This window comes from Pseudomyrmex gracilis, unplaced genomic scaffold, assembly GCF_002006095.1.
Source record: "Pseudomyrmex gracilis isolate BER0280 unplaced genomic scaffold, ASM200609v1 scaffold_58, whole genome shotgun sequence".
Classification (NCBI taxonomy): Eukaryota; Metazoa; Arthropoda; class Insecta; order Hymenoptera; family Formicidae; genus Pseudomyrmex; species Pseudomyrmex gracilis.
Window position 1 is genome coordinate 386798 of NW_018020642.1, and position 25564 is coordinate 412361.

At 41.3% G+C, this 25564-nt stretch overlaps 1 protein-coding gene across 1 annotated transcript; it reads left to right on the forward strand.

Annotated features, from left to right (window-relative positions):
• Positions 1 to 225: 225 nt before the first annotated feature.
• LOC109853979 (1-phosphatidylinositol 4,5-bisphosphate phosphodiesterase epsilon-1-like) lies at positions 226 to 25354 on the forward strand. Its single transcript, XM_020426616.1, has 16 exons — positions 226 to 552; positions 1621 to 1766; positions 6244 to 6442; positions 10542 to 10766; positions 11170 to 11397; positions 13593 to 14050; positions 14169 to 14472; positions 14625 to 14833; positions 15042 to 15361; positions 15613 to 15839; positions 16187 to 16414; positions 16723 to 16947; positions 17027 to 17330; positions 17425 to 17779; positions 17868 to 18191; positions 18274 to 25354. The coding sequence occupies exons 2-16, from the start codon at positions 1744 to 1746 to the stop codon at positions 19781 to 19783; spliced, it is 5139 nt and encodes a 1712-aa protein (XP_020282205.1). The 5' UTR covers positions 226 to 552; positions 1621 to 1743; the 3' UTR covers positions 19784 to 25354.
• Positions 25355 to 25564: the final 210 nt, after the last annotated feature.

Consider the following 25564-nt stretch of genomic DNA (forward strand, 5'->3'; position numbering starts at 1 on the left):
AAGCGTGTTCCGACAATTCGCGAAGCACTGCCGTGAAAATGGTGGGGCGATAGTAGCGATAACAATGAAAATATAGTCGCGCGATTCTCGTTTGAAAAATATGTTCTCGCGCGTCTTTGTACACGTAATAAGTATGCAGAGAGATAGAGATAGATAGATAGAGAGAGAGAGAGAGAGAGAGAGAGAGAGAAAGATAGAAATATCATAAATATTTCAGAGCTGGAGAAACGGCCGCAGCCGCAGCCGCCTCGGAGCTCTGAGGAGCTGGAGGATCTGCACAAGCTGCTGCACTTCCCCGAGGAGGTGGCGCTCAGGTTGACGGAAAGCGAGTACCAGCTATTTTATCAGGTACCACCGTACGAGTACCTAAGGCACGTGGCGCAGGATCAGACCACGTTGCAGAAATCACCTGCCAGGCCACCCCCGTCGTCGAGTCGCAGCTGCAGCAATCCCAGCACCACCAATAGCTCGACCCAAACCGAGGACGAATCCTCCTGGCCTGTACCCACGGTGTATTCCACCGTGCAGACTCTCATCGATCGTTTTAACGAGGTGCGTATGTGTATGTGACAAACATTTTTCATGCGTCTTTTTTTGCACGCGTCGACGAGCAAACAAACGCGATACTGTTGACATAAATAAAAGAGTCAGACAATGATACGTACATAGACAAACAGAGTAGCGAACGTATGCAATAGATGCGAATCGACAGTCAAAGGAAAGACTCGCGGAGTCAAGGATCTCGCGGAAGCTCTCATCGTTCGCTTTTAATGAGGTGTCCACTTTTCCAGCGGCTTTCCGCACATTTTCGCACGACACTTTCACCTACTCTTCACAAACACACGCACACACATATACACAACACGGATATCATATGACCTCGCCTACTCGTTTCCGCAACTCCCCCTTCATTTCCTACTCCAACGAGTCCTCCATCCAAGGTTGAAAACGTTGGGTCCTTCATCCTTCCGCTTTCCACGTCGTTCTCTCTTTACCATCGTGTTAAACAAAAGCCTCGAGATGGAGAGAAAGCTGTTGGAAAGTGCTATAGACGACAGATTTTTCTCTTCTCCCGCCCTTTCCTCCTCAAAAAACTGCAGCAAAAAATTTTTTCAAAAACAATCAATTCCTTTTCATTTGAAACGTATTAATCAATAAACTGCGAATAAAAATCTGTCAATAAAAGCTATCCAGATAACTAGAACAAATTGGTTCAAATTGATTTTTGCGTCACTTCCCGATACATTCGCGTCTCCATATCCGTGCGCTAGAGTGGACTATACTTGAACATTCGCTTCGAAATGCCAAAATAATTCCCTCTCTATTTTTGACTTAAAGATAAATAAGTAAAATATATATATATATATAAGTTCGAGGTCAACGAACCGGCCATATGCATGTTGTAGCAACTTGTTGCGGAAAAAGACACTGCGTGTGAATTATGTTAATATTTTAATACAATTACTGCGAGATCCCACTGGTCGGACATTTGTCCAAAGAAATTATAAAAATTTTTCTATACGTAAACAAATACAGATTTTATTATTTTATTTACGCAGAGTTAGAAATCAATTTTTATTCGTCTACGGTCAAGTAACTGTCATTGCATTTGTTAATCAGGTAAGCTCATGGGTCACCCACGCGATCACCAGCGGTGGCACAGTAAAAGAACAACTTGCGGTGCTGTCCTGCCTTCTGCGCGTCGCGCTAACCTGTTGGAACACTGGAAACTTTAATTCAGCTATGGAGATAATAGCCGGTCTGAAGTAAGTACAAACGTAATGCTCGGCGTCAGCAAAATGTCACTCCCCGGTAAATCTCTCTGCTTAAAAGAGATGAATCCTTTTGAATCTCATCTTTTCTTGCGATTTGCTTTGTTAAATAAACGAGACGCACACACTCATAAAGTCAAGCATGTATTTTAAATCCCGACTTAATACGAAAATCGTAATGTAATTTCTCGATACTCCTCTTTCCCCTGCTCCATCCCTCCGTCTCATTACGGAAGCCCATCCGTCTTCATTCGCCGTAAGCAGCTAAACGCGCAAAGTTGCTACCGGCACCGATAAATCATTACGGAAAGATAGTCGGATTTTCCGTCACTCTCGAGTTTCGACTTGACTGAAAACACTGTCATATAATTGATGTTTGCAATTACGGTCAATTAATTTTGTTAAATTCAACAGAAACTAGAAAAGAAAGAAAGAGAGAGAGAGAGAAATTACTTTGCGCGTTTAACAATCTGTAAAAATCATCCAAAGCGAACTTACGAGCGTTGTTCTTTTTATATTTGTAGATTTATTTATAAACTTGCGCGATGCAAAATGTTTTAAATCAGCGAGCAGATACGCTGAGGAGATCTGTGAAACGTATAATTTTTCCGACAAGAGTTTACACCGACATTAATCCGAACTCAAGGCTCTCGTGAAACTTCGCCTCGATATGTGTCGCGTGACGTTGCGACTTTCGAGGTCGCGCGCGCTCGCTCAATTAATCTTCATCTTTTGACGAGGCAAAGAAGCCTTGAAATTATGTGTGTCCCCGTACTGTGACACAACGGATCCTCTTCTTTACTCGGACTGTGCTTTTTCGCAAATGGGACATTTTTCCGAGTATGCGTTTTGCCGCGATAAAAAAAATTGTGGTAGAAAAACTTCCCGCGGAACACACAGTCTCTCGCGATGGGATTTAATTTCGTCTTCGTATTATCTTCCGATTTATTGCATCTTTTGTTGTCACAAGACACGCATTTCGTAAACGTTAACGGGCCGCTAAAAATCACACGTCAGTTTGCTGCTCTCTGAATTTCTCGGAGCGAAATCTAACGCCGGAAACGAGCGGATATTCGCCCCAAGCGCTAGTGAAAACGTCCGCCACTCGTAATTAGTGGAAATTCACTTTTCACACGCAAAAATGATTATTTAAATCCGACGTGTCGCGATCGTTTCGAAAGAATAATTATTGTCGCGAATGTTTATTCTTGCAATTTGATCTTGTCTTCTCGGTTATTCTAATAATTTGTGGAGAAAAAAAACGTTCGTTCGTGAGAAATTCACTTCAACTGTGTACTCGAACCTCCGCTTGTTAAGATGTCTATCTGATTCAGATATCGAGACTCTCTTGACGATAATTATTGGCGAAATCACTACTTACACATAGCGAATGCGCTTCGCGCGTTCTGCGTGGAGTGAAGATATTTCACTCCACGAAGAACAAAGTGAAATATTCAACAGAAAGCGGAAGAACTCGCTCCGTGCGAGTCTCCAACTCGAGCGATTCGTCGGTCACTCGATTTTTTTACTCGAATGAAATTTAGAGAGCAAGTTGACAATCATCGATCAAAAATTTTCAGCGACATCTTTGCCGAGATTCGACGAATCGCAAACTTTGTAAATAACAAACTTTGGACACGTACACGCGCGTACAATATCGCCAAATCAAAGACCGATTCGACAAGTATTGAATTTTTCACGTGACTCTTAACGCAATAAAATCTCATTGGAGATTCCGGTGTGAGACGGAGATTAAAAATCTGTCTGGAAAATAACGACGCACTCTTCGCAAACGATCTGGAATCTTTGACGTTTTTCACGTGCATTTTAAACGGGCGGACGATCAAAGTATACTTGATCTACTCGAGCTCTCGGTCGGTCTCCAAGCAGTTATTCTACCACGAATTTTCCGTTCTGGAACTCACGTCCATCTCAAAAAGGCCGATCATTAGCGTCAGTCGTGGACGTTTATCGGCACAGATTCGATTTGAAATCGAATCGTTCTCTCGTCTCTTAATTTGTCGAGATTTCATTACATCTCGTCTTCGTGAAATATTTCAGCGTTTCAAACATCGCGCAATTAATTTTGTTCTCATAAAAAAAATCAGTAAAGATTTGCGTGCTCTTCAATTATTATCGCACTTCAGTCGAGGTTGGAAGTTGTCGAAACTGCGCTCGGAATTGAATTTTCCGCGCGGTCGAGGGTTTTTCTTTTATCGCCCACGATTTATAATCTCGGTATTTATCTATAATTAGCGTTTCACGCGGGACTGTGTTCCCTCACACTGCTCTCATATTGCTTTCAGAAATTACCGCGAAATAAACATCAATTTACCTTACCGTGAACTTTCGGTAACGTTGCCACGTGCAATATATACTCTCGGTTGTATTTTTGCACTATAGATGTTATCGTACAAGCGGCTCAGATTTCAAATGGGAAAAGCGTTCGGGGAACGCTTCCTCTCTTGTTTGAGAGATGATTGAAATACTTATGCTCTAACTTATATAATCCAACTCCGGCCTTATTGGTGTGCAGTCGCTGCATAAACGCTAACGGTAACGACTTGCTCCCGGGCAAGCGTGTTCCAGCATCTTCGACCCGCATCTTCGAACGTGTCTCATCCCGAGAATAATAGCATTATTATCACGACCCAATTGCCCAACCGAATTTTTGCGAAGGAAATAATATATTGATAATTATATTTTTTGCAACCAATCGGCGCATCGCCCTCTGTCGGATGTTTCGATACGCAATTTCTTTCTCACACAAATTACATTTCGCGCGTCTTATCTGTACGAGACGCAAGGATGTAACTTTTCGTGGCAGTTTCGCTCTATTAAAGAGTAGGTATATCTCGTTCGAGTTTTATCGAGCGCGACACGTGGGTGTCGTTTCTCTATAGCTGTCTCTACATAGGCAACGCCCCCATTTCCCGAAACGATTCAACGACGTAATCGCATTATTTCGCGAGTTCTTTCGGGAACTGTGACCTCTTTCGATCTCCGATTGCCGAGCGAAATGTTCTCACTCTCGTTAAAAAAAAAAAAAAAAGAGTAACTCCACATATGTTCGTCTATCGAATGATTTTTTTCTGAGATTCCGTAAGAAAGATAAAGTACGCGCGTTGATTGAAGTGATTTCCGTCGCTCTGCTTCGAAAAGAGTTTCTCATGATCTATATCCTAGATCTGTTTCTCTCTCTTTCTGTCTAAAATATAAAATAATTTACTAAAAGGTTCCGCGACTGAAAATACCTTATCTGGCAGTTTTGACTGTTGCACCGCACGTGCTACGATTCGAGTGGACGGAAACATACGTGTGTGTGTGTGTGCATATTTCTTGAAACTTATTCTCTCTTACAAAGAAGAAAATAGCAATGCAAAGAGAAAGAAGAATCGAGCTTTACTTACCGCTTGAAAAATTCGAGATCGACTTCGGCGAGATAAAAGTGTTCACAACCCGACCTTTGTATCGCGAAAAGTATCCGAGTACGCGAGTTTCGTAATAAAATGTATTGCGTTTCGAGCTGGTTGCCGATCCTAACCGACCTGTCATAACTATCGTCCCGTTCAATCGCCAACTCGGAAGCTGCGAAGGAAATTGCATCGATGAGAGCGTAATATCGCCGATAGCAGAAATTTCTACCGGAGCTTCGGGGGAGTTTTTATGCCCGCCATGCGGTCATCGTTTTCGTTCTTCGTTCGCGGATAACGATGCCCGTTATTAAAAAGGATGTCGGAACGACTCTCTGTAATATCGGCCGAACGGACATTACAGTTTCGACCTGTTTTTTGTGTTTTTATTGCTTCGGATACTATAAAAAAAACGACTTTGCGAAATAAAAGACGATGAAGTGAGAGACAATCTGTGCCAAGACGAAAATTCACCAAAAACGTAACGATTTTTTCTTACACTCACTATCTTTTTTTATTTTATTCCATTTTGTAGAGTTCGACCGCGTCCTCTCAAACGCGTCCCGAACAAGTTTCGCAATTGGTCAACAGTCGTCACCTTTTTGTCGTCGACGCGGAAATCAAATATTTTTTTTTATTACCAAGACACCGCGCGCAAAGTCCGACGCATCTCCGTCCCGAGAAGATAAAAAAGTTCGGCGCGGGAAGGGTATCGTTTTGAGAATGTGTCCGCCCGATTGTTGCGGTACATTCGGAAACGACCGGCATTTGGACTTAACTAGCTGCACTATGGAGAGAACCGCTTAAACACGGGAGTTAATTAACTGTAATAGCAAACGTTTCGTGTAATTTTCACGAGCTGCTATGCTGGTACGTGCGAAACGGAGGAAACTACAACGTACGTAGCAGCGACTGCTTCCGCCCGAGGCAATTGTCAGCCGCTCTATAGGATTTTAGTTAACCCGATTATAAATGCAATTATATAATTTTGTTGTAGCTTGTTTGTTTTGTAGCTTTTTTGTTTTTATTCTAACGCTACTGTCACTTGTGTTTCGCAGATCCAACAAGCTGAAGATGTTCTGGCACAGCGTGAACGACTGCACTCCACCGGTTATGGGCTATCTTTCCGACGCTCTCCTGTCCTGCGAATACGAACGTGCGCTTGGACGCGCCCTCGCGATGCCGGAGTGTCCGGTTGTCCCGTTTTTCGGAGCCTTTCTGCGCGAGCTGCGAGAAGTTATCGCACGCGAAACGAAGGTAAACACCTGAACAAGTCTCGGTCTCATACGCATGACACACACACACACACACACACACGCTGAGCATTTGCACGAGTAGAATTTGTGTGCCGTTTTATGTGTCGTCGAATATATTCCAATTTTGTTAAAAAAAATAAACCTGCCGTTTTTTGCAATTTGAATTTAGTTCGAACCTTCATGTGTATTAATTTACACGTTTAAAAAAAATTGTACACACATGTCTGCACCCGACATTATTGGTTGGCTCGTATCGACCCTAAAACTTGGTCAAACACATCGTCCTTGTTTGTTTATTTGTTTTTTTTTTTTTTATAATTTATTGAGTGATGTTTTGAATGTTCACTTTTTGTGTTCACTGTGAAGATTGCATCAATGCAAGATAAGAATCGAACAATCAAGATCCGTTCATCGTGCAGAAGATTGATTGTTGTTTATTTATGGAATGCAACTCCATGAGTATAGTAAATTTTGAACTTTGTTCGGCGAATATTTTTCTCGAATTTGTTCGAGCGTGCGTGACACCGAACGAGACAGATTAGCTGACTCGAGAAAAAAAAAAGTTTGGCAAGAGATTGAACGCTTTCGTGAAAGAGAATTCGCGCGCATTTTGGCGCTCGGCCAAAGAAGTTTATCAATGAAATCCGATGTCTGTCTGTCCCGAGACAGCGCGTCGCAACTTGAGAGGCTGCAAAATAACCGCAAGGGATGAGACACGATAATACGGCAGATTTGCTTCGTTATTATTCGCGTGCTCGAGAAATGTGCGAGAACTTGGTTCGTGGCGAATCTCATCAGGTTGGCGCAAAAATAATTGCGGTTTTTGTTACCCTTGTTAAATAATATTTAAAGTATTTTTAAATGTATAAAATATTTTAATGTAATTTGAAAATAAAATTGAACGACTGATTAAAAATGCGTCAGTTCTCTCTTCTCAAAAATGGTAAATTGTATCAACTAAGTAACCAACAGGTTGCGCATTTATTGTAACAAAATAACGACAGGTCAATTGTTATTACGCGACGTTATATGTCTGGGACTTGATGCGCGCAAGAAATAAGAGGAGATTCTTAGGGGTTTTAGGTAGGAGAAATAGTTTGCGTTACGAGCAGGATTGTTTCGAGTGCGATCACCGGAAATAGCGCAACGAAATTCTTCGACGAGCTTTCACGAGGAACGCGATAAGAGCACGGAGAGAAGTGGCGGAGAGGTTGCTGCTGCACCGTAAAAAGCGACAAGGAAAGGGGTTTCTATCGGCCTCCAGCAGCTACGAAGGTTGTAGGCCGGCGGAAACTACTTGCTCTTGTCGCTAACGATCGTCATCGGGGAGCGGGATAGCCCGCGTCTTTCTCGCTTTTTACGGCGTCACGTTTATTTGGTGGTAAGGGCGAACACGAGAGCTCCCGCGACGAAAACCGTCCGTTCCACCTCATGAAACTTGCGCAACGACCCCGGGAGTCGCCGCTGGTTACATCTGACATCGTAAAATTATGCTTGTAAACTTGCGTGGCAGTAGCGCAAACTCACCAGCGAGTGTTTGCTTCCGCGAAACAGTATAAATAAAATCCACAAAGCTCATTACATGCATTGTTGTTGTTGTCATTATTATTATTATTATTACGTATTTGTGATCTGAAGTTGTCGCTTCGATATACGATAAATTCTGGTTACGAACAATTTGTATAATTATTGTATAATTTATACAACTTGCGTAATTAATTATATGAGGTTTTTTGAGACAATATGTACATGATTTTATGTAATTTTATAACCAGATACAGAATTTGTCCATGTATGTGAAGGATTTTTTTCATTTTTATTCTCATATTTTTAAACAAAACCGACACACGTAATAACCACTCAATTCGTAACAGTTGTTACACCGTATTATTTCGAAATGCAGAATTTCCAAAGACAAACAGTCCGCAAAGTGATTACTCACCCTGCCGCAGGTTTTACTTGTTTAATTACATTCGACGTTGATTGACATTACGGGAGCAAAGTAAGCGACGGATTCTGTCTCGAGACCATCGAGACAGGTGATGCAAATACATATGTATTGCATTGTCACTGTTCCTCTTAGAAGGTAATCTGACAACCGAAGATTATTCGCGACGTTGTTGGCTCGCAAATGGAATTCGAAATCGGCATCGAACGCGGCGCCAAGCCGATACGCATCGCAATGTTATCCCGATGTGTTACCGGTTGCTCCCATATCGTCACGTATACATCCTCCCGGTGGCACGTATCTCACCGGAGGTGCAACAAAATTGAGCAGCGAAAGTCGCTTCGTTCGCGAAACATCACGTCTGTCCTGATGATAGTCAAAGCTTGAAAGATTAAATGTGTCTTTGTCTTTGTTCTGTTTATGTCGCGTTACACAGTTATCAATAATCTTATTAACTACTAAGGTCAAACATTTATCAAAGAAATAACTAAGTATTTACATACGTTAGAAGCTAAAATTATTTAAAAACATTTGAAAAAATACTTGAAACATTGAAACATTGTTGTTTGACGTTTACATAATTATTTCTTTAACAAATGTCCGGCCACTGGCACATATCCGGGACTTTGTTTATTCAGTAGAAAAACAAAAACATCCACCTTTGCAACAACAAAACATTGACAGCAAATTAATATTGCAAATTTATATTGATATGTGCGTAATATCTGCTTGGCGAAAGTAAGTTTAGTTAATCGAGATGTGCGTCGAATTATCGCATTGCGAATATTCCCACGGGTCTCAAACATGTTTGCAATTCGGTTCGTGCGCGACTTCGTGGCAATGCCGTTCGACAGCGAATCGATTAGCGGATAGTATGGTGCGATAAAGCGAAATGGCATTACCCCTTATGACGACGACGCGCCGTGAGACGCGATCACTCCGATATACACACCCGTGCGATATACTACAAGTTTATCGAATACCAGTTAATTATAAGCCGCATTAAAGTTCTTGCGCCGTCGCCGCGGTTTGCTTCGTGAAAACGCATTACGGAAGCCCGGGCTTACGGTCTGCTCGACAAATTTACGAGCGACGCGTATTATCTGTGTACAAATTTGTTCATTAACTCGTTCGTCCGATCTCACAATTAAATCGAACAAAGGAGATTTTTTTCTTTTTTTAACTTTGATATTGTTTTTTGTTCGACTTTATAATATTTATTTCAATAATACCGCCGTTAAAACGAGAAACATTTTCCAACCGAGACTTATGTTGACGCAGCGACAATTTTTTATCGCGCGTACATATATAAATAAATTTCGTATTTGTTTCTCTCTCTTTCTCTCTTACACACAGAGTTGTGTGAAACAACAACATTTGACGTTTCGTCGAGGTAAATGAAAATAACATGCGCTATTGTTCTCGCAGTTTTGTCATTACATCGTCTCTCGTGTGCACGAGGAAGAAGAACGCTTTGAGAAAAGAGAACCCCTTAGAGAAGATATCGCTTATCTTGTCTAAGAAAGATGTAGAATTGCGATAATTTGCGAGCGTAACGTTAAATTCTCTTTGTATAGTCGAAAAAGACTCTCAAAATGGGAATCAATAGCAGTTTACGATTTCTCCTCGAGATACGCCCTCGAAATCTCTCGCGTGTTCATCAACAGAAGCGTTTGGATAGGCCCTTTTGACACATAAAAGACTCGATGTTGAGCGTGGGCTACGTATATACAAAGTGCTCTTTCACAAGAGTGTGAATCTCTTGACAATCTCGTAAGCGCTGAGGAACTTGAAGAAAATTTAGTGGCACGCATTAGTACTTGGTCCTAGCTTTTCCTGTCGCGCGCAGCTTTCTGCACGTCAGGTTGACACATGCGGTTGACAAAAACACACACGCAAACTGTTTTAAATCTCCATTTTCGAGTAAATAATATACTTGATTAAATACAATAACGTGTGATTTCACACACAAAGTGGCATTTGATTTTGACATTTTTGTTTGCCGGTTCAGTGTCTTTGTGACAAAAAAGCACTTGTAAACAAATTGAAGTAAAATTAATTGGTCGTTTTTGTTAATACATTCGACGCTTTCTCTCCTGCAAAATCGATCAAAAATTTCTGAGAATTATTCCGTCGATTCGGCATGTTTCAGCCCCATCCCGAGAAGGAATATCGCGAATCGCCACGTGGTAGTATTAAAGAGAGCGAACCTCAAGAACACGTGCCTTTGTCTGCGCCGGCCGCTAGGATCGCCGTCGAGAGTAACACAGAGACGCCGTCGGGATGGAGTTCCAGAAGCGGCTCTTTGAACAAATCGGAAAACCCCGTTATACACGATACGAATTCCGTTCTCGACAAAGTCGCTCTCTTTCACAAGGTAAGGTCGATGAAGAGACCATAGCGATAATAAATACGATAGAAGTAGAAAGTTGTTATCAATTTTTTGCGTTTACTCCCGTTCCCTAAAAGAAAGAAAGAGGAATTGCAAGAATTATTTTATCGAAAGTTGCAAGAATTTTTTTAACAAAAACACAGCTTTGTTTTACAAACATCTACGCACAAGCTGTCCGAGAGTTTCGGAGTGATTTTGCTCCGTGTATTCAAATGAGCTCAATAAATACAAAATAAACTCTCTTTAATTAGTTTCTTAGTTGTCGAGAAAAATGTTTTTAATGAAAAAAAAAGAGTCAAAGGAAATACCTTCTCCGATGTGTAAAGGTGTGGCATAGCTTTTTCATATATATATAATTGAATTTATCGAGGAATATTTTTCTCGCAAGCATCGGCATGCCCGTGGCCGAGACGCGACTACCGGTTCCCTTCATCACACCTTGAGCGTTCACACGACCACGATCGAACAAACCTACATGGCGGAGGAATGCGACGAAAACGACTACCATCTCGATTTGGACTCTTACAAACCCGTACAGCCGATCAAGATCGATCACGGGGTCTCCTTGTTTCCTGTTGCCGCGCCGCACACCGGCATGGATCTTCACATCTTGCAGGTACGTTATCGCATCTTTTTCTTTCTCATATGAAAGAGTACGAGAAAAGCATATACGAGATTGATAAGTATCCGAAACGACGCACAAACGACATCACGTCGCTGTTGTTGTTTAACAAATAACGACACATTTTTTTTAATTATAATATTATAAGATTTTTGTACGTAAAAAATATATAAACAATATTATTTATAATCAGTGCAGAAATTGAGATTTTTTTTATAAATAAAAAAGCTTAAAATAATTTATTTCTCCTTTTGTAGTCACATTGTTCAAGTACATCGAACAAGCGGCGACGCTACAGGAAATTCCTGTCGCCGTCCGACTAAGAAATTCCAAGGCTGCCTTTGAAATTTAAATAAACACCTACGTATTTTTTCTTTGATACCGTACCCAAAAGGTACGGCGATTCAACGACACATGAGATTTTTAAATTTTCTTTTAAGCTACGCGAGTTGCAAAAAGAAGCACCTACGAGAAAAATGTTCATCTTTGCGTGCGTTTGATGTCTCTGTGATCTTTTTTCATAATACAGTACACACTCGAAATAAATGAAAAACAAAACAAACAATAATAATATAACCAAAATAGCTACTTGACACTCCGTTTACACTTTGTATCTTGAGAACAGTGAGAGAAAGTGAGAGACGGAAAATGACTTTGTGAAGACTGTTTTGCATGAGTAATTGAGATTTTGGTGCTCGTTTTTCGTGAAAAAAAATTTTTCTCGAAATATTACTTATCGCGACTCTTCTTTCGCGACGTGCGGCGTCACTGTGGTAAAAGATATCGTCACAGCACGTAGCTCACACACGTCAAAAGAGTTTCAAAGAGACTGGCCTTCCCGCTTATACCCTTGGTATGTCTTGCGGAAATTAGAGAGAAAACGCAGAAATATGCGGGAAAACGAGGAAGAAAGATTGAGAGAGACAGAGAGAAAGAGAGAAAGAGAGCACTATGTAGCAAACGAACCACAAGAACTTGTGGAAAAAATGGTGTAACGCAGCACGTAAAAACCAGGTCATCCTTTTGAATCGAGCCACCAATTGTCAGCGTTAATTGAGTGGCAAGAAAAAAATAGAACACGATGTGTATTCGCGGAGAAAAATAGTTCGTACGTAATATTAAAAAAAGAAAAAAAAATTAATTGTTATCTCTCCGTTGTGAAAAATTTTACCGCATAAATACAGTTCGCAGATTTTCTATTGCTGTTATTATTTAATTTAACACACGTGATTCGTTCATTTTACGTTAAGAAAAATCTATGTCTACGGCAAATCGATAAATAACTCGAAGTTGAATATCGAGGAAATTTGTGTCTCTGTGAACGGTAACGTATGTAACAAATATCTGCATGGACGATACACTCAGAAACGTTATAAATGCATTATTCCATCAGCGTTAACAAACGCACTTGCGACATTTGGTACTTTGCCGGTGAGACACGAGCTCGGTGCAGTCGCGAAAATGACCTCGTAATGTTCCCCCGTTGAAATTAATACATTTACAGCAAGCGCCTCTCTGTGTGGTTTGCTGTTTTTAAAAATAATGGCATTAGTTGGCGGAGTAATCTGGTTGCTACCGCACGAAGACCGGGGACAATGCTTTGAGCAAAATCACATATATATATAGACTTTACGTGTTCACACATTTTCCATTTACATAATAACAACTTTGATACGATATTTGGATTCGTGTGCGATACGGAGACGTGCGATATAGAAATTCTCAAAAAGCTTTCATATTCCGCGTCACGACAACCCAATTACAAAATTCATTAATCGAAGAGAAATAATTAATGGGACCTCGTTTTTACGTCGAGGCATGTCACAGTTGATGTAAATAAATTGATATGCAAAGTTATCAAAAACTTCTCTTTCCTGAATTTACATTTTTATCTAACGTAATGTGTGATATGCATAAATATTTACTTAACATATGTATATAATGTGCGTTGAATATTAAGAATACAAAGGGAAAGAGAGAAAGAGAGAATATAGTTCAAAAACAAAATAATATTTTCTCTCGCGTGAGATGCGAGAGGAAAACAATATATAAATAAAAGACTCGTTAAAATTTACTAAATGATGTAATATGTTCTGAAATCTGAACTACCGTGCGTGTCGATTTCAAACTCTTTCACAAAACGCAAAAAGAGAAATACAAAAAGCAGTTGGGTATAAATTTTCCTACAGGTGCTGCATCATGGCACGACTTTGGTGCATTGGGACTACGACGGTGGTACTTCGAGAACGGCGTTGGTGTTCGCGCGCGTCGATCGCGCGTGTGGCACCTTGGTCTGGGAGAAGCCACCCTGGAGTCCGCTGAAGACGGCACAAGTTGGCGGTACCGCGCTCACAGACTTTTCGCTGTCCGCGAATCCGGAGGACACGGTGCCAGCGGGCCTATTCACCAGATACACGCAACCGCAGGCTGATTGCGCTTTCGTCACCTTGGAAGAGGGATACTTGGATCTGGGATCGGTGAAGGAGATAATGATCGGTTGCTGCGACCGCGACCGGGAGGCTGATCTGAGGAGCATCTGCAAGAGATACGGCCTACCTGGCTCCGATTCCTGTATCGGCCTCATGTATGGATCCAATCTTCCGGACAATCGACTGATCTTCCTACTTTGCCCTCCCGCCCTTAGCAAGTGCGTTTGCGAAACCACGATTGTATTTTACTGGTTTTATCAACACATTAAAAGCACATTTCTATAACTTCTAATTGTTTATCGAATTATGCAATCCGCACTTTGCTTGACTCTTCAGAATATGGTACATGGGACTGTGCTGGATACTGCGTGGCCTCAAACGACAACAGCAACTGACAGATCGCAGATCGCGATGGCTGAAGGAAAAGTATCTTCAGTTGTATTTTTCTTATTTGGAACAAGCGATAGAGGGTTTGGAGCATCCAACGACTGCCGACGCAATACGCGTTTTCGGGGGTCGCGATTGGTCCATGACGGAGAGCATCGGCACGTTATCTCCAACGAGCAGTAGCACTCTACGCAGGCGAAATGTCAAAGGGAAAAAGACCAAGTCGATCACCAACATTCACGCTTTAACTAAGGTTTGCACAGATTCGGTTATTTTCTTTGTATCTGTAGATCAGTGAAAAACAAATGAGATTCCTCGCAGGAATATTATTCGCATTCTTGTATACACGTAGACACACGTAATACACATGTGTTCGGTAAACTGATGAATCTTAGTTTTATACAGGATTTAAGTCTAAAACAATACGAATCTTCATCATCGGATGGAGGCCTATGCAGCACACCTCTTCGTCATATCACGGGAAGTAGAGAATCTCTAACGAGGATCCTACCCGCATCGCCGAAAGCGAATCGAGACCGAATTCCACCGCGTAGCCCGCTCGGCTCGGCTGATCATATCGTCACCTCCAACTTGCCTTACTCCGCTTTTCAGAGGTATCTATTCAAATTTTCGCACAATTTTGTCACACTAGAATCTCGCGCTGTTCATTTTCAAACAAAGAATTTATTAGAAGAGAAATGTCGATTTTTCGGTAGCGACATGATAGTTTCGCGAAAAAAATTTAAAAATTCTAAATTCTTATCAAAACTATTAATAAATCAATTGTTTCCACGTTACGAGCTTGCGATAACACGCGCGTAGTTTGTTGTGTGTTGCAAGAGAGAAGGAGAAAGCCGAATCCGGATACCTGGTAAGTGGCATACCCGGTATACCCGGCGGCTCGGAGACTCCTTGGCAAGTAAAGGCGCGCACCACATCGATCATGTACGAGACGCAATTGAACTTCGTGGAGTTCGTCGCGCTTTTCCGATCGTTCAGCTTACGGGCTAGAAAAGATTTGAGGGATTTGTTCGGCCAATTAGCAATCACATGTCGCAGCCAGAGTGACGGATCGTTGAGAGACTTCAACATTCGACCGATAGTGCTCAGACAGACCAGCGATGCCACCCCGCAAAGAATCGGTATGTACTCACTTACAAGTAAATAAATTGCCGAATCAATAATTTGTAGTACTTCAAATAATATTTCTAGTAATTTTTGGAAAGAGGCATTTTTTTTATCTACAACATCGATAAAATTTTCCGCTACACGAAACTTGTTTGGTATAAAAATAAATTTGTAATTAAAAAACTAATCAACGTAGCGTAATTACGTAACTGCGTCTTAAATATCGTCTCGACTGAGAAATAATCACAACGTTCGAATGTGTCAGGCTTGTTGACGAGAAACAACTCTATCGACTGTCACGAGTACAAGACGAGCAGCAATCTGCAAAGGAAGCAGATCTTCGACGCTGTCGCGGCGGCTAGCATAATCAATAATTGCTCCGGCGTGGACACGTCAAAGTCCCAAGTGATCACTCTGGCGACGTTCACGAAATTTCTCGAGTCTCGGCAGCAGGAAAAATTGAGCGACGAGGAAATCAAGGCGTTGATTAAGGTAAATATTTAGAGACTGGTTTTGAAGAATCCTCGTTTCGTGTTAGAAAAAAAAAAAAAAAAAAAAAAAAACATTCAGTTTAACTTCGCGAAATTGCCTATTTTTATTTACATCGAACACACAACACCTAGTTTATATTTTTATTTGATTTCGCAAATAAATTACTTTCGCATCGAACGATCTTTACCTTCGCTACGTAACTCGCCGATTCCGTAAGGCGATTTCAATTAGCCGAGAACACGGAAATTCAACCTCCTCCTCGCTCGTGACCGACCGCGGCAATATGCAACCGTAACACACACACACACACACAATCAAACGAGGGTCTGTGTTTATTCTCATTTCAGAGGCACGAACCGGACCCGGCACTTCGCACACAGTGGTGTTTGTCTTTCGAGGGTTTTGCGCGATATATGATGGACAAGGACAATTATGCCTTCCCGAACGAGTACGCGACACCATCCGAAACCGAAATGCAGCAGTCTCTGTCGCAATATTACATTGCCAGTTCCCACAACACTTATTTGACCGGGCATCAGCTCAAAGGAGAATCCTCCGTGCAATTGTACTCACAGGTGGGGGCGTGCGTTGAGCAACTTTCAGAAATTTGTTTGCCGAATAAACTTCGTGATTTGAAAAAATTACTTGAAAGGATGCGTGTGTGATATATATATATATATATAAAACTTTTTTCACACACACCTGCATTTTTAAATTTCTCCAAAAGATGCGCGCGTATTTATTAAACAAATTTTGATATAAAAAAAATTACCGTGTGTTAATTAAAAATCCGTGTGAGTTCTCTAAATTCTCTCTTCAAATAAACAACGACGAATTGAGTACTACCGGTACTGATTAACAGGAGATTTGCTGTTACAAATAGGTGCTTTTAACCGGATGTCGCTGCGTAGAGCTTGATTGTTGGGACGGTGACGATGGATCGCCGCTGATTTACCACGGCCACACATTCACCACCAAAATACCATTTCGATCGGTTGTGGAAGCAATCGATCGAAGCGCCTTTGTTAGTTCGCCGTATCCCGTGATTCTGTCGATCGAGAATCATTGCTCGCCCACTCAGCAAGCTCGTATGGCTCAAATATTTCAGGTGCGTAAATTTAATTATTTTCTACACCAAATTTGTTGTATTATAATCACAATCAAATCACATAACATCGTCGTTACAGTCCGTATTCGGCGAGAAACTGGTGACAAAATTTCTCTTCGAGTCCGACTTCGGTGACGATCCGCAATTGCCTTCGCCGTCGCAGTTACGCTATCGAATTCTGATAAAAAACAAGAAACTAGTGGTCGATCCCACCGGTCCCTTGTCTCATACGCCTCTCAGTCATCGCGGGAAGATGCTCATGTCGGATCGCGCGTCGTCTATGAAACAAATGCGCACAGACGTGAGCAGCACGTCGGTTGTCGAGTATTTTAGCGAGGATGAGGACGACGAAGAGGACGACGATGAGGACGAGAATATCGATGGTAGATAAAATATGTTGAAGAAATAACATTCTCTGCTTACAACTGTTTACCAGAGCAAAATGTAGCTACTGTTCGATTGACGTGCAATTTACAGACAACTCGCTCTCGAGCTACGAAAAATATCTAGGAGGCAGCCAAGTGCCGCAAAGCCGTTTGAAGTCGGATCAGGGAGTGGACGACAAGTCGCAAAAACAGAGCAGTCAAATAGCCAAGGAGCTGTCCGATTTGGTGATTTATCTGCAGGCGATCAAATTTCGCGGACTGAACACGACGCCCGGGACAGCGGTGCCCGGCAAAACACGTCATCAACCGCATACCGGGCCGGTTCAGAGACACAGCATCGCCGGCATCGGACCCAGCAGTATAGCTTCCTCATCGGGATCGCCGCAATCGTTATCAACCTCGGCCTCGCTCGCGAGCGGCGGCAGCAACATCGATAACATCTTCAGGTTCGTTTTTTGTTTAACGCGCGCGAAGCTCGAAATTAATTAAAGTCGATGTAACATACGGGGAGGGGGGTTGTTGCGTTTATATTAGGTCTACTCGCGGGATGCCGGCCTGTTTCCAATGTTCATCTCTGAACGAGAGCGCGGCGAAGAAGATCTGTCGGAAGCAACCCTTGGGCGTGCTCGCCCACGCGGAGACTCAACTCATACGAACGTATCCCGCGGGAATGCGCATCGATTCCACGAATTTCAATCCCGTGATATTTTGGGCCTTCGGGATTCAAATGGTTGCGTTGAACTATCAGACCGACGATGCGGGATTAACTCTGAACGCGGCCATGTTCGAGCAAACCGGTCAGTGCGGATACGTCAGAAAACCATCGGTGATGTGGGACAAGGGGCACATGATGTACAGGTGAGTTTCTTGTATTTGTCTTACGATAAAAACAATTTTCCAAATTAAATGACTGTGATTTTGAAAATATGAATCGATTCAGGCGGTTCAATCCGTGGGACAAAGAATTCGACGGGCTGCACTCCGCGCATTTGAGCTTGTCGCTGGTCTCGGGACAGTACGTCTCGCTTACGAACTTCGGCACCAGCACGTACGTCGAGGTCGAGTTGATCGGTATACCGATCGATTGCGCAAAACACAAAACAAAAGTGATCCAAAACAACGCGTTGAATCCGATCTGGAACGAAAAGTTCTGCTTCCAAGTTATGTTCAAAGATCTCGCGTTCTTGCGTTTTGGTGTCGTCGAGGCGAGCTCTCACCATCTGATTGCGCAACGCGTGATACCTCTGAAGTGTCTTCGACCTGGTTACCGACACGTGCGATTACGATCATGCAAGAACAAGCCACTGGCACTGTCCACGCTTTTTATTTATTCCCGATTGGAGGAGGAGAGTTTGGACTACAACACCTGCTGTCGCGATCACAAGGAGTCGTCTAAGCGTCTGTCATCAGGCAAGGAACCAGAAAAGCTGACCACCGTTGATTCTGGACTAGGCGGTGTCACGTTGAAGAGACGAATGTTCTTCTTGGCGGTCTACCACGTAATACCGGACGAGCCTTACACTATTCTGAAGGTGACCCAGGAGAGCAACACGCAAGAGGTAATGCTGCAGGCATTGCAGAAGGCTGGAATATCAGCCGATCACGTGGACGAGTACATACTAGTGGAAGAAGTGTTTCGCGGGTGGGAGAAGAAAGACAGAGAAGAATTGCCGACGCAACGCGTGCTGGATCCCACGGAACATCCTCTTCAGGCGCAAGCTCAGTGGAAAGGTCAGGGTCGCTTCCTTCTGAAGCGCGTGGGCGACGATCCGAGCAGTAGAGCGTGGCTCGCCTCCATCAGAAGCACAGCCGGCCATTCCAAGTTCAACGAGTCCAATTCGAGGGACCAACCCACTCATATATGGGACGAGGCCGACACCTTTCTGGTCTGCATCTACAACGTCTCACCGGAAATTCCGTACGCGATTCTGCGCGTGCCGGTAAGCAGTTCGGCGCAGGACGTGTTAGCGCAAGCTCTGATAAAGGCCAGAAGAATGGAAAATCCGAACAAGTTCGCCCTGGTCGAGGAGCTGGAGTGGGGCGGTGCGGGTGCCGTCGGAAGCGGAAATCGTCAACTGAGGGTGTTGAGCGACGAAGAGAACGTTTACAGCACTCAGGCGTTTTGGAAGACCCTCGGCAGATTCATTCTCAGAGAAAGGGAACAAGCCATTCCGAGGAGGCATCTTCTGCCCGCGACTCTCGACAGACTCAGCAAAGGATTCTCCGTAGGCAGATCGGTATCCCTGCCGGGATCTAGTAAAGACAAAGTGCCTGTATCGGAAGCACTGTCGGATCCCACATCCAGAAGTCTGAGACATCGGCTAATGATAACAGGCCGTAGACGAGAGGTTCACTCTGACGGCGAGGACACGCGCGAGTCCGACGCGCTGAGCATCGCTCTACAGCTGAAGAAGATCTCGTTGAGAAAATTAAGAGGTTGGAAGTCATAGTGGCAATCAAGGGCGACGTCGATATCATCGATCTTCGCCGCTCGGAGGAGTCAGCTATAAAAAGCTCGCATTTACCTTATCATTGTAATCCGAATCTGATTTTGCCAAACGATTTTATATCCCGATTCCGTGTTGAGCGAACGGAGCAACTCGATATAAAAAGAAGCTTCGTAAAAAAAAATTTAACTTCTGAATATATATCTTCGCCGATGCAAATGTCATGACGCGCGCGAAGAAGTTTACAATCAAGCATCCAAGTCTTTTCAAACGGAATAATCGCGACGCGATTACAGAACACGAACAATCAGAGACTAGGATAAAATAATATATCGCGGTGTTACAACAGCGTGTTTTTCTATATTTAATCAATTTTGGCGACACGTTATAACAGGAATATACTATCTCTGAAATATAAGCAAATATAAACGGTGGTTTCTCTAGAAGATAAATTGATATTTCCGAAAAAAAATAATAATAACTAATTAATCTCAAAGAATACTCGCGATTAGGTTGCGCTCGATTGTATATCCATGATATTTGAGAAAATATATGTCAGATTAATGATGTTATCATTGCTATATATACATATATATATATATATATGTATATGTATATATATTATTACATCGGCAACACAGCCAGTAATATCGATTGCTGAAAAATCACATTAAGTGGCAAAGTGAAACTTAAATTCTTGAATTCCGTTAAGTTCTCGCTAAAGAACGGACGTAGAGAGAGGCCAAGAACATCGTAAGCACGGGAGTTAATTTCGTTGAGTAGCACAGTGACAAAAAAAAAAAAAACAAGAAAAACAAAAACCCACGTATCAGATGTGCAGGTCGATGTGCGACTGCCGTCGGCGCGCTGGCGCGTCGGTATAAAGTTTGTAATCACACACATAATGTACACACGTTGCGCCTGATTTTTATTATTTTTGTACAACGAAATACAAAGGGAAGAGTCGCGGGAGAATCGGCCACGGCCGCGATCTTGCGATTCGTTTTTTCATGAGAGCGCGATATTCCTCACTACCACTTCTAAATATATATTATGCCAAACGCCGTACAATTCTAAGTACTTTAGATTATATATATACATACATATATATATATATCTCAAGACACACCCACCACACATATTTAGATACCTATATTATATTGAGAGTGCTTCCCGCTTGAACATATATTTATTCCGTTCGAAACATATCGGACCCGCCTGTACGATCAATTGATACATCATCGTATATACATATTATATCTCTCAGAAAAGGAAGTCGAAGATAATTTTACTCTGACTTCTTTCACATCATTTGTAAGTGTTGTCTTTTATCATTTTACGTCGTACCTGAAAAAAAAAGTTTTACATTGATACCGACTTACGCTTTTCACGTGAGAGAGCACAACTCCTCTCTTTCTCTCTCTCTCTCTCTCTCTCTCTCTCTGTAATAAAGTTTATAATATATCGCTGTTATATCTCTCTCGCTTTGTTTGTTCGCTCTAATTATTAACACACTAAAGGCTGACCCGCCTAAGAGAAATTAGATGAATTATGATGATTATTATTAATAGAAAACAATCGACCGATAGTGTGTTAACGTTGACAACCACTTGTTTTTTGCGTCTTGTCAACTGTACGTGATAAAAAAAAAAGAAGAAAAAAGTATTCGAATAGTCGAAAATGTCACGCTGGCTATTTGGGAATTGTGTACTTAAAATATATAGTGTACACTATTTGCTACATAATACAGTATTCCACGGATGGGAGCCCGTTGAGACCGGGGCAATTGACCGGATGAGAGCCAGATTGTTTACTTTTCCGATGAATAATGGACCGTAACGTTTGCTCGCACAATGAATAGAAGGAGAATAGACTTAAGAGCGAGCTAGACAAAATTATTGGCGAAACCAATTAGTCTCGGGGGACCGCCATAAAAAATGTGACAAATTTACAAATAACTTACTTCTTCTCCAACAGAGATGGGAATAAAAAAAAAAAGCTACACTGTCCGAGAAGTACTGTATATTGTTACAATGCTAGAGGGTAGATCGATATTGCATTCTCGATTACCGTCCCTCTCTCCTAGCTGTTTTAGTGAAAGTGATATACGTAGCTAGTGTATTGTAAATATACACACACACACACACACACACACACACACATAGATATATATATACATGATGATAAATTCGAGACCAAGGAGTGTCGATGGAAAACGAAAATTCTCGCGCCGCGCGCGGGCACGTTTCACGAGTGTGTGTTATCGCTCAATTATTTTTTCACGCGATGAAAAAAAATTCATCATCCGCGCGTCGACGAACATCGCGTCGTACGCTTCACAAGTTGGCAGCCTAATTTTTATTATATCGAAAAACAATTTCTCTCGTTGCTAATCGATTGATCAATTAACGCGAGGAACAATACGAGATCCGACGTTACACGAACATTCCCCGTCCCCCCTCCCCCCAGTGACGTCGCGAATAGCCTTGCTCCGTCTTCCATGAGTCAATTGTTTCAGATATTTTACATATTTTCGAAACGCTCCCGCAGACTGATGTTTTTTATGCAAAACTTGTACAATCAATCACACGCCGCGCGAGACTTTTAAAGCCGTAAGGAAAACGATGTATGTACTTTGTCATATCTTCCCTCCCTCTCTCCCCCCGATTTTACGCTTCTCGACGTCACTGGAAAAACTCCAGTATATATTTTTGGATACTACTTCCTTCCCTTTTCCTTAGTGTTTACCTCCGATCTCTCCGCGTAAATCAATGAGAGCGACCAAATAGGCAAAACAGGGATAAACAGATTAAAAAACCCTAGAGAGAGACAAACGCAAAGGCCAATTATATTTATGCCTGCTCGATTCGGTGGGCAAAAACTGAAAAAAGAAAAAAAACAGTTCGATAAAATAATTCTTCTAGGGAACATAAAGTACAATACACGATGTATATCTGAAGCGAGATCTGTGACGAAATTGATTTTCACTTTTTGTGTTGCCTCTCTTCTCTCTTTCTCTAATTTTGAAAATAGCGTTCGTACGTACTAGAGATCTTTCGTTTGTTGTACATCTGATGTTAAAAATTTTTAATTTTCTCGAAAAACGTCAATATTAAAAAAAAAAAACAAATTAACTTAAATTTTTGAGGAACGGTAAAAAATTCAATTTTAACTACCTTTATATAAATATATAAGCGATTGCGTATCGAAGTGTACCAGATAAATGACCTCACCGAAGAAGTAACACTTGCAAATTGCTACAATACAGCAACAACTTAGCGAGTACAAGAAGCATCAACAATATACTCTCATCAACGTGTACTTTATATTGATAGCAAATAAAAATGAAAAAACAAAAAAAAAAAAACGTGTGACCCGATACGTTGCGGCTAAGCATTTACTTGCACGTAGCGGTAATAACGTCTCTTTAGAAAATGTTATGTACATAGCAGTAACGAACAATGGCTACTAATAACGGTATATAATTAATTTTTCTAACGAATATTCGACGCTCCTTGGACCTCCGGCTAAACCCCTGCATTGAGTAAATTTATCAAAAAAAAAGGCAGTATCTATATATATCGAATCTATATATCGAATGTTGTCTTGTTATACGTCAAATATTTGTTGTTGCGCGCGCGCGCGCGCGCACAGTGTTGCAACGTAATTGCCAAACTCGTCTCTGAAAGGATGGACGCCGTCATGATAAATCACCCACTCTTCCAATATATCACTCTATATCATCTCTCTTGTATTTGTTTCAATAATTTAGTCCCAGACCTAACCCGACACACACGTTACTCGCATCAACAAATTGCGCTTTGTGTTCTTGTTCCATGTATAAAGTGCCAAAACGTAAGAAATATTATTGCGATGTAACTACTAAAAAAGTAAAAGTAAAAAAAAAAGTAAAAATATAAAATAAGATTTGTCATCTGTATATTTATTATCTTTCATCTAATTTCATCTCTGTGTCTCATTTGATCGTTTAATTATTTATTATTACATTAATAAGATTTCTACATGTGTCGCTGCATGAGATAATAAAAAAAATTGGTCAAATATATGAAAGAAACAACGCAAAGAGAAACCAATATAAGACAAAGAGAATTTTACGGATGTATAGGATGAGACGCGATGTTGTAACACATGTCATCTTGTCGCGACGTTCGACGGCGTCCATCCTCGACGAGATCAATCTCTTGTTTGCCATTCCTTTCGTCCTTTCGACTCCGCAAACGAGACGAGCTCGTTGGACGCGCTTAAAAATGGCTGTAGGTATATAAGGCGTGAAATTACTTAAATATTTTTGGGACCACTCTGATTTTAATAGAAGAGCTCGTAGAAGTCGATTCTAAGGTAAACAAAGCAGTATTCGGATTTCCTTGTTTCTTCGTCGATCGAGAACACAATCCACAAAGGGCGAAGAAAGGAAGAGAAAAAAAAATAAAAATAAAAAAGCACAATATGATGAACAACGGACAAGACAAACAAGACTAATATACATCCTTCGAGGATATTCGAACGAGCTAATTGACTACTATCGCGTCGCATATCCCTAATTGTACATATCCGTAATTTTCTTCGTTAGCTGTTATATTTTAATGTAAAACTCGCGTAATATGTAATAAATAATTATATCCGTACACCTACACACACACACACACACAATAAATATTCTATTACTCTCGGCGGCTTATCAGGCCATGTGCTGCATGTTTATGCAGCGTTGGTTGCGGAATAAGAAAAAAATAGAATTAACTTGAATTAATGCAAGTGACACATGTCCGATCGCAGGCTGGCCTGTCACCGGCGCTATTATTTCGATTAAGGATCGATCTAAGTGCAAATGTGTCTCTCTTTTTTTCATGTGAATGTATAAATTCTATCACACACACACACACACACACACTTACCTTGTAGACAGTTGTTGTCCTCGCAGTTTTCACCAAGCAGCTTTTCTCGATGAACGAAGCGAAGTAGAATGTACGGTAAGTTAGGCAAATATGGGCGCTGGAATAACGTAGGCACTTTCCGTTGTCTCGGGAATACATGCGTGATTCTTGCGAGCTGTAGAGACTGTGCGGGAAGAGATTGTCAAATGATGATCTAGAAAAAAATCCAGAAATCTGGTATAAGAATGACGAACTGCAACCGAAAAATGAGTTTCTCATATTTTATTTTATTTATATATAAAAAAATAAAAAATCAAAAACCCCCGCATTTGTGTTGTCACCCAATGAACGCAATGAGAGTGAAACAATGTACTTTTCTGTGTTGTGACAAAATAATTCAATATATATTCAATAAATATTTTTCTTAATTTGTTTTGTTTCGAATGAACCAGAGTTGTGTTGTCCGTATTATTGGCGCAATGGTGGCTCAGATATATCATTTGAAAAATATGCATTAGAGACAAATTAAGTATAGACGCGCACACTTGTGCAGTAAGTATAAAAAAATGAGAGCAATACGGTAGAAAAAAAAATACTACAGTTCAAAACAGTAACGAATATCTGATTTTTATAATGTTACATATCTATATTTAAAAAATTTAGTAAAAGATCTCATATTTGCCACTTTATCTATGATGACAGTTGGCAAAAATGACATATAATATATACGGACGTTAACGTGTATAATAAATTATTAAATAATTATTTAAATCTCGCCGAATAGTAACTATAGAATTTTGAAAAAGTGTCTTTTTTCTCAAGTTACCGTTCATTTATCACCTACTTCCAAATCATATTTATATTTAATAAAAAAAGAAGAATCAAATAT

Coding starts and splice junctions, on each gene's coding strand:
- LOC109853979 (XM_020426616.1), top strand. CDS start 1,744: ATGGAGATAATAGCCGGTCTGAA. Junction 1,767..6,243: donor GAGATAATAGCCGGTCTGAA/GTAAGTACAAAC, acceptor TGTGTTTCGCAG/ATCCAACAAGCTGAAGATGT. Junction 18,192..18,273: donor AAGGGGCACATGATGTACAG/GTGAGTTTCTTG, acceptor GAATCGATTCAG/GCGGTTCAATCCGTGGGACA.